The sequence below is a fragment of the Alligator sinensis genome, unplaced genomic scaffold, assembly GCF_000455745.1.
Source record: "Alligator sinensis unplaced genomic scaffold, ASM45574v1 scaffold873_2, whole genome shotgun sequence".
Taxonomy (NCBI): Eukaryota; Metazoa; Chordata; order Crocodylia; family Alligatoridae; genus Alligator; species Alligator sinensis.
Genome location: NW_005843033.1, coordinates 89,202 through 99,487, shown reverse-complemented (window position 1 = coordinate 99,487; position 10,286 = coordinate 89,202). Strand labels below are relative to the sequence as shown.

Here is a 10,286-nt window from a genome sequence, read left to right as displayed (position 1 = left end):
CAGCCCCTCCCCCTGCCAGCCCCCCAAAACCCCTGTACTGCCTGGCCCCATCCACCCTGATACTTCCCCTGCACCCCATAGTTAAAAAAAAAAAACCAACAACAACAACAAAAAAAACCAAAAACCCAAACCCTGGCACTTACCAGCAGCTCCAGCTGCCATCTGGCTGACTGGGGCCCTGCCCACACAGTGCAGTGCAGAGTGACAGCCTCAGCCCAGGCCCTCCTGTCCCCCGCTGCCCTGTGCTGCCTAGAGGGCTCTGCCAGGAGGCCCTGGAGCCCCCCCACCCCTGCTTCTAAGGTCTGGGGGTGCAAATGGGGTGTGAGGCTGGATGGGGCAGCCACTGGGGGGGCTCTCAGGGAAGGGGGAGTGGGGCAGCCATCAGGAAGGCTGCAGCAGCTGGTGTTGGATGGGGCCAGGTGGGGCAGCAATTGGGGGGCTGAGGTGAGGCATGTGGGCCTTGCATTTGGCCCCTGTTGGGCTATAGTCTTTGTGTGGGGGCCGAAGCCCCTGTTGGGGGGTGGGGCATAACCCCTGTGGGAGGGCAGCAAAATATATATTCATGAATCATGCATTTAGAGTTCACTTTATTATTATATGCTTTAATACTGTAGATATATCAATAAAACACTGTCCAACTGATTGCTAACTCTGTCTCTCTCTCTCTCTCTTTATAGTGGTCTTTTGTTTTACTTGTGGAAGAACATGAATTTGGGGGTATTTTACTGAGTGACTTTGGGATTTTTTTTATCAGGGATTTTTCAGTTTTGCAATAGGGAACACCAGAATTCCTGCTAGCACCCTGCCTGCTCAGAGCTGGCACCTTGGACACAGCTGGCTGTGGCTGACTTCCTGGCTAGTTGGGGCCAAGAGGACAGGCTTTGGCAGTTCAAAGGAGGCCACCACACCCAGAACATCTTCTGGGCAATAGATGCCCAGATGGCCAGGCAGGGGCACACGTGGCAGGAGTGCTTCACAAAGGCCAACCCTGCAGCCACAGCCCACTGGCAGCTGGCCCAGAGGGACAGATGCCTCTACTGGCTGTGCAGTCCCCATCCAGGTCTGGCAGGTGTGCAGCAGGTCACAGCCAGGCAGCAGCCCCCACTGCCAGACCTCTACAGTGGGTAGAGGGTGCAGGGAACTCTCAGGGCTTCTTCTGCAGTCCAGCTGACACAAAGGATAGTGTCCCCAGGTACCAATTTGCTGAGCCCCAGAAGCTCTTGAGAGCTAGTAGCCCTGAGCTACTTGCCAAGGTGGCTTTTTATACTGCTGGGGACAGCACAGGTGCTGGCCCCAGGCTCTAGCTTCCCCTGGCTGCAGATCTGGGAGGAACCAGGCAGGGTTTTTTATCCCAAGTGGCACAATTTGCTCCACAAAAAAGTGCATTTCCAAGCACGTGCGCTGAGGCAAAAAGGCCCGGCTCAAATTTGCACCACTTCTATTTGAGCTGCTGCAAGTGCATGTGCTTGCATGTGTGGATGCACCCCCTCTGTCTTAAATTTGGAGAAGGCTTTCCTTAATTGAAAAATAATCATTTTCAGGTTGCATAGTACAGTAAAGGAGAAGTCATAATAACGGCAAAATACTTAAAAAAAACTACTGAAAACCATACAATAGTAAGTGCTGTGCAAATACTTCTGAACCTTTATAAGACCACTTCAGCTGCCTGTTAAGTATAACATTACTTCCATTTTAGAGATATGAAAATGAACTAATACAGAAATTAAGCAATTTGACCCAGATCTCAAGCAGTAAAACGCTGGCCTCATAAAAAAAAACCCACAGTTCTGCCAGTGACTTCAAATAACCAAAATTTCCTGAATGGCAGCTTGATGGCAGAGTCAGAACATGCTGTGTCCAGTAAACCAAATATTTATTTTACAGGCCACAAAAAATAGCTGGATTTGTAGGAAACTGATGCAATATATTAAATGATGCCATTTTGAATGCTTCAAAACCTGACTCCAGCATTTGCCACTTGTACACATCTTTATGCCCAGGAAAGAAAATAGGGTTTCCCTTTCATCAAGAACAAAACCTTATTCCATAGAAGAGGTTGTTTTGCAGGAGAGCTTAACTGGAACAAGATTTTCTATTAATCTGTTAAAGAAAAGACTGCTCAATTTCTGCACAGGCACTGTGCTAGTGTTTATAATCTGTAGTGAACTGTAAATGCTATCTACCCAGATTTATATTTTAGAAAGCTTTGAAACACATATCCAAGTACTTTTACAAATATTGTTTTGTATGCTTACAAATAGCTTTAATTGTATCAATCAGTTACTCATTTACACTCTAATTTTGAGTATTCATTTTCTTTTATACATTAAGTAATAAGTAGTCCAAGTTGAAAGGTAAACTAATATCTTTTCAATAAAGTCTTAAGCTAAGAACATGAGAGCAAAAACTTTTCTTGATGTAGAAAAAAGAAGAACCTTGTTTGTTTGTTTTTTAAGTCTCCCATGAAATTATGTTTCAAACTGCATTCAAAATAAAAATACTGTAGTATGATAGCAGCTAGATGAGAATATAATTGACAAGATAATTTCAAAATAAAGAGGAGTAAAAACTTTTCATGATCTTGTTTAAATGGTCATTGTATTAAGCAAATCTTGAGACCAAGAGCACACATTTAATGGAAATGAAGAACTACAAAAACTCGCTACATTTTGCAGAAGCACTCAGCAGTCTTCGTTAGGAATTTGTGGAGTTGGATACCAATGATACTGTAGCTATCTAAAGAGAAACTAAATATGAAGGACAAAGGGATAATCACATACTAGCAAACATAACTCCCTAGTCTACTGGTCTGTTTCTCTCCCCATATCCTCTACTCCAGTGCATGCTGGTAACTACATATTCATCTGGATTTTTTCATGCAGGGTTCCACTTCTTTAGTCAACTCGTGCCTCATTCTGGTGGCTGGAAGCTGACACCTTTTTCTTCTTCATGGGATGGCAAAATGTATGATAGTAACAGAAAACATGAAAATAAGCAAATCTTAAATTTAAGAAGGAATCGAGATGCAGAAAGCTAGTCCACCCTTCATTTGCAATATTTCAATATGGCTTTGCAAGGGTTTCAGCATTCACTATCTAGTGCTTATACTGTTTTGGTCTTTTAGTTTAATGTAGGACACTTTTTTATTTTTTTTACTACCTTTGTTGTCTTCCAATGAAGGTGGCCTTTTTTCTTAATGTACTATATTTTCTTCTGTGTACTCAGAAAATTAAGGCCCCCTACAAAGCATTATATCTGCTAAAAGAAGTTTCTGGATTATTTCTCAATTTTTTTTCCAGAGATTGAGATAACAATCTTCCTTGATAACCTTAATAATGGAAACATTCTAGCTAAGATGTTTAAGACTGCCTTAAATCAGTCAATCACATTTGTAGAAGGATCAAAGCCATCAATTTTGGTGCTCCATTTGACTTATTTCACAGAAGCCTGGATTTTCAACACTGTTCAGCCTGGTTCCTTTACAGGTTAATAATAATAAGTTTTCTATCCTAGGAATTCAAAAAAAAATCTTGAGAATAATCAATTTTAGCACCAACTGACATAAAGTATAATAATTTCTCTTTTCTTATTAAAGAGATATTTTCAATACCTGGTCATGACTCTCTGCATATGAAATATATTTCTCTTCGTGCCTCCTGTTGGTCAGTGTATATACTATATTGCCCATATCCCAGTCTTCATCTTTCAACTCTTTAATTATCTGTAAAAATAAAACATCAAAAAAATCAAAAGGTCATTCAAACATTACTTTAGTTTTAACTAAACTATATTACATATTTCCCCATGGCATTTAGGGATTTAAAGTTCCCCTTAAATTGTAAAATTTTCATTATAATTCTTAGCCTTTTAAAAATTTTTCTTTGAAGTGATGCAGTTCCTGTATTTGATATCCCAAATGGGATTTTGCTCCCCAAATTCTGTGTTATACTTTAAAATCTCTAAACCTGTATTTTATAATTCTCTTCCATATCAGCTGCCAACTTTTGATTAATAACTGTGGTATGTCAATGTTATTTAAATTGATCTTTTCTGCTTTATAAGAACATCAAGGGATACTAGGCACCATTTTAATGGTTCACTAAGCATCACGACTTCAGTGTAAAATACCTCTCTTTTGTTTCGTAATGCTTTATAAGCCTCCTTTGATTATTTGTGTTTTAAATTTAACCTCGGAAGAAAAACCTATTTCTGAAGAATTACATTAAAAAAGAATGCCATTAATACAAGTGGGGAACTTAACACGACATCATGAAGTTAAACATTTTTGCAACTACCTCTCATGCACCCTAGAAAGTGCTGGCAATACGTTAGCATAAATACTTAAGCAGATTTGTAGGCTGGTGACCTTTAGCTCTAGTTCATGGAATACCATGATACCATGCTCAGCATCCAAGTTAGGCATCTTAAGAAGGCTTAAACTTTTGCATGGAAAGAACAAAACTGGTTGTACAATCTGCATATCAATCCTTGCTTCTTCTGAATAAGAGGGTTTCTATAGGTGTTGTATACTACAGGTTTCCAGTCCATACTTGCCTTACAGTCATTCATAAACTGCAGTTTTGCCTCTACCACTCCCCATACTTCCATGCCATGTATTCAGTGCACACCATTATATGAGCAACCCTAACTTTGAAGTTATTAGCAGAAAAGTCAAAACATGGAATAGGACAGACTAGGCTTAAAAGTAGCATGTGTCATAGTGTCATATGATCCCTAACACCTTCCACTTATTGATTGGGGGTGGGGGGGAAAAGAGGAGTATGATAAAAATAATGTGGATAACCTTCAAGTACAGTTTGGAATGCAAATAAAAATATCAAACAGAAGGGATGTATCACCAATTCAACTGTAAGCAGCACTTGTAAAATGCATGCAATCAACATTCACATTCATCAATATTTGGACCCCCAAAGTACCTTACTGAACATTTTAACAGACTCTCTATTTTCAAAGAACAACCTTGGTTCTTACTACCCCCTACTTAGCTTTCTTGAGTCACTAGGAGACAAGAGAAAGAAAGCCTTTAACAGTCCTCACTAGCCCCAGCTCTTACTTCCCACTGCAAGGATATGCAGGTATCCGGCGAGGGAGTTAGGTACTTCAATTTATCTGAAGATCTCCTTCATACTTCCAAAACTTCACAATATCATTTTGGGATCACTGGCTAATTTATTTTCAATGTAAAAGGATGGGAGGAACCCACAGGTTTGAAATTGTTTGTGTACTTCAGGACTTGCCTATCTTTTGAGAGTGAAGAAACTAAGGATAATGTAATTCCCATTTTATTTTCCTTTAAGCTACTCTCTGCTGTTATTGAGGACATTAATGTTCCAATGAAATATTTATTACCTTTATTGCTTTCAGATTATCATGATATCATTGGGGATTTGCTTGTAATCTTATGTCTAATTGAAAGACATTCTCTGAAATGTCTCTGACAGCCTTTTGAGATCACTTATTGTTTTATTCCTTTTCTTGCAATTCCTTGTATTAAAGAGAGGCTGATTTAAATCCCTATCTTATAAGAGTTGGTGTTTATTTAGTACATTATTGCTCTTGAGAACCACTTACAGCTTTTATTTTTCTTTTTATAAACTACATCCTAGTGATGACTGGTGTGTGGTCCATAGATTAAGTAACTTTTTTTTTTTTACTTTAAGCTATAATGTTTGATAAAAATATATATACTACATTCAATTTAGAGGATTCATTTTTACCATATCATATTCACACATGCCAATCCCTCCCCATACATACATTATTTATTTATTTATTTCAGTGTAGAACAATAACATTAAATTGTTGTACTACAGATTCTAAAAGTATGATTCAGGATGAATCCAACCAAAACCTAGAAGGCCATAATTGACAAAAAAATAGGAAAAACCTAAATCAAGCAAAAGACAGACTACCCATCATTCTTATTCCAAGAGTCCCAAGCCTCTAAAAGAGGCAGATTGTGTTTTTTTTTCACCTGTATCCATTTATCTGGAATTGCCATGGCCATTCGATAATCAAATCCACCTCCTCCCTCTGTAACGGGACAGCAAAGAGCTGGCATTCCAGAAACTTCCTAGAAAAAAAAATGTAGGAGAACATTATTTGATTGGCAGCACCAAAAGCTCCTTGACATTTTCCATAGTACAAAAACTTTCCCATACAAATGTTCTGTTTGCAGCAAACACTCTAATGCAACTGACTTAATCCAAAGGTGCTCTAACATCATGCTAGGAGTCTCTATATGCCAGCAGAAATTTTTGTTTACCTGTGAAAATGATGAAGAGCATCCCCACTAAATTTCCTAAGCATATTAATGTTAAGAAATATTTGTACCTCCTAAGACATGCACAAGATTTTTAATGTAAAAAAACCAAATAAAAACAAAACAAAACCAGTTCCTGCAAATATTTTTTAAGGAAACTAAAGCTAGCAATGTATTTTACTTGCATAAAAGATCACAGGTGACCACCTCTACATACAACTAACCCAAATGCAGAACCCAAACAAAGCCTCCACTACAATTTCATAGATTTCATAGACATCAGGGCTGGAAGGGACCTCGGAAGATCATCGAGTCCAGCCCCCCGCCCAAAGGGCAGGAAGTCAGCTGGGGTCATAGGATCCCAGCAAGATAAGCATCCAGTTTCATCTTGAAGGTGTTCAATGAAGGCGCTTGAACCACCTCCGGTGGCAGGCTGTTCCAGACCTTGGGGGTTCTTCCTTATGTCCAGCCTGAAACGATCTTGAAGTAGTTTGTGACCATTCGACCTCATCATCCCTTGGGGTGCTCTGGTGAACAAACGTTCCCCCAGATGCTGGTGGTCACCCCTGATAAACTTGTAGGTGGCCATCAGATCACCCCTGAGCCTGCGCTTTTTCAGGCTAAAGAGCCCCAGGGCTCTCAGCCTGTCATTGTAGGGTCTGCTTCCCTGACCTCTGATCATGCGCGTGGCTCTTCTCTGGACTCTCTCAAGCTTCTCCACATCCTTTTTGAATTGTGGAGCCCAAAACTGGACACAGTACTCCAGCTGCGGCCTCACTAAGGCCGAGTACAGGGGGAGAATGACGTCCCGAGATTTGCTTGAGAAGCATCTATGGATGCAAGCCAGCGTTTTGGTCACTTTACTAGCCGCCGCATCGCATTGCAGGCTCATGTTCATCAATATAAATGAACATACTTTGTCAAAGTTTCTGAATTGCTGAAGTTGAGAACAGCTAACCTTGCAGCGTAATGAAAACAAATCAATTTTTGGTAGCTTCTGTGCCATCCCCCCCATCTTAATCTTTATAAATAAGGAGATGAACCCTCAGTTTAATGTCACTGAAATCAGTTACCTCAACTGAGAGTCTGGAAAAGAGAATTAAATCACAAAACTAAACATAAATATGTTTGCTGAACAGCTGGAACTATGTTGAAATAAAGTAATTTTTTATTTATTAGGGACGATTTTGTAAATGCTTCACAGAAGGGAATCCTTAAAGCATGTTAACCCTCAGTTTAGTTGCAACTGGAATTGCACCTGCATCAACTGCCAAGCAATGCACAACAATGTGTATTCTCTCAATGCATTCATACTGTTTCATGGCAGAAAAATTCAGGATTGGCCACAGAGGGTATAATAAAATATGCAGCATAATCCTTCATTTTAAATAGCAAGGTGTAATTTTTTTCTGGAAGAACCTGCTGACCTTTCTTTAGCACTGCACATTATCAAAACTCTGTAACTACTACAATCTTTTTTTAAAATTTAATTTGGGCCATTAGAATTGGTCACGTGTTTTAGATAGCAGTCAAAAGAATCTTCCAGCACATGTATTCTACCTTGTTATAGCATCTCGCATTACTATTTTCAGTTAGTCTTCTGAGATTATTAATATAGTCTCCAAAACCACCTTCTTCCTGCCAGCATTGAATATAATCTCTGAAGACACTAAACTGATCTATCTGCCTAGACAAGCTATGCAAACTGAAATGTAGTCACTTTTAGTACCTCCAGAATCACATTCCAGCAAAATGATATGCATGCCATGTAACTTGGTGAGAACCAAGGGGGCATTATTTTGTGACAGCATTATAATTCTACTTAGAATTCAGATGCATTTAATATAATATGTGTACTGTGACACCTACGTTTTCAGCTTGAAATATTAATGAAAGTGCATTACCAAGTATATTGCAAGGCTTGTTCTTAGCAACTGACAAGTGAGAGACAATCACCCAATGCCACCTAGCGGTGGAATAAGAATGAAAACTTCCTGGGAAAAAAAATTACATTTTTTTCTTAAAGTGTGCTATAGACATCTGAGGGAGTTTAAAGTAATATGTTTTTATTATTGTATAACCTCAGGCTGAGACGGAAGTCAACTTGCTATCAAGTTAAGTAAAACTCTTTTCTCCGAAGTATAAAATAGTACAGCAGTGATTCAATCTGCAATTCAAAACACAGTACTGCTGGACAAACAGGTATATCCAACCATAGGATATTACATCTACTTGTGGGGGGGAGGCAACAATGACAACGATGACCCTTCTCCCCCTCGTTGGGACCCAGAGGCCTTCAGACCTGGGTTTTGACCTTTGTGTTTAGCTTAAGCTGCATGCTTAGCTTGAATTGTGATAGAGACTTGCACCTGGTGAAAGGAGCAGACGAAAAAAAATACTGTCCCTGACTCTAAATGAATCGCAAAGTTGGCTAACTAAATTGAATAAATATAGTCTAGCAAAAAGAGGAAGTCAGAGCAAAACCTACCCACACCTAAGAATGGAAAGATTACCTCAGAATAGAAAATTTCAGTTACAGGTAACAATATTTGGCAAACAGACTCAAGATTATTAATATGCATTAGAAGGCAGGCAGGCTTAAGCTAGCTTTATGTATTAAGAAATGCAAGCTATATGGCATATAAAGAGAGGTGAAAAAGCATACCCTTCGGACCACTCCTGAAGTAAGCCTGAAGAGATCCTGTCATCGATCCAAGATCCTACATCAGCATCAGAAATGGGAGCCAGTTAGTAGTCTTATCAAAACACTACTTGCCCCCAGACAAGACGTCACGGCCTGATCAATCAGTGAAGTTGTGTTCGCAGTATTGTGGGGTGGTGAGCATTTACATTGACTAGCTACATTTCTAAAATTATAATTGCTGAAATTGCATTTATTTTTAATTTAGCATTGTATCTAGTAGGCTTCAGTAAACCTTATAGTTTAGGACAACCATGTCTTAGTCTCCTTACCTGGTACAAGACCCATTATAATGTAATTGGATGCAACAACCCCCGCTCTTTCCCAAGACAAACAAACAAAAAACCCATCAACTCAAATCTCAATCTTTACACCTTGGTAGAAATTAAAAGGAAAATTACAAATCAAAATGCTAAATTCTTCCTTACTAGCAAAAATCAAATCCACTGAAAGTACTGAAAGTTCCCTTCAAAAAAGGGAGGAGGGAGGACCCAGGCAACTATAGGCCCATTAGTCTTACTTCAATCCTGGGGAAGCTCTTTGAGAAGATCATCAAGAAACACATCTGTGATGGTCCAGCAGCAGGGATGATGCTCAAGGGCAACCAGCATGGTTTCATTGGGGTAGGTCCTGTCAGACCAACCTGATTGCCTTCTACGATCAGGTTACAAAAGCATTAGACACAGGTGTCGCGGTGGATGTAGTTTTTCTGGACTTCAGCAAGGCCTTTGACACTGTCTCCCACCCCTTTCTCATCAAAAAAACTAGGTGACTGTAGCATTGATGCTTACACAGTCAGATGGATTGCAAATTGGCTGAAGAGTCATACTCAGAGGGTAGAGGTAGACGGGTCTTTTTCGACCTGGAGGGAAGTGGGCAGTGGAGTCCCCCAGGGCTTGATCCTTGGGCCTGCATTGTTCAATTTCTTTATTAGTGACTTGGACGATGGGGTAAAAAGCAGCCTGTTTAAATTTTCTGATGATACCAAGATTTGGGGTCAGGTAGGCACGCTAGTAGGGAAGGACAGATTACAGCAGGACCTGGACAGGTTATAGGGGTGGGCTAATGAAAATAGGATGGGTTTCAATACTGACAAGTGCAGGGTGCTGCACTTGGGCAGTAGGAACCAGCAGCACACTTATAAGCTGGGAAACTCCCTTCTCGAGAGCATGGTGGCAGAAAGAGATCTTGGAGTCATTATTGACTCCAAGATGAACATGGGCTGACAATGTGAGGCCACAGTCAGTAGGGCTAACCGTACCTTGTGCATCCACAGATGCATCTCAAGCAGGGCCAAGGAGG

The 10,286-nt window shown here is 40.0% G+C and overlaps 1 protein-coding gene across 1 annotated transcript in view; it reads right to left on the bottom strand.

Annotated features, from left to right (window-relative positions):
- Positions 1-10,286, bottom strand: part of GBE1 (1,4-alpha-glucan branching enzyme 1) — a 166,793-nt gene that overhangs the window by 97,243 nt on the left and 59,264 nt on the right. The window contains exons 8-9 of the mRNA XM_014526359.2: positions 5,996-6,094; positions 3,611-3,721 (exon numbers count right to left, since the gene is read on the bottom strand). Coding sequence (XP_014381845.1) covers positions 3,611-3,721; positions 5,996-6,094 — 210 coding nt within the window. The remainder of the gene's footprint in view (positions 1-3,610; positions 3,722-5,995; positions 6,095-10,286) is intronic.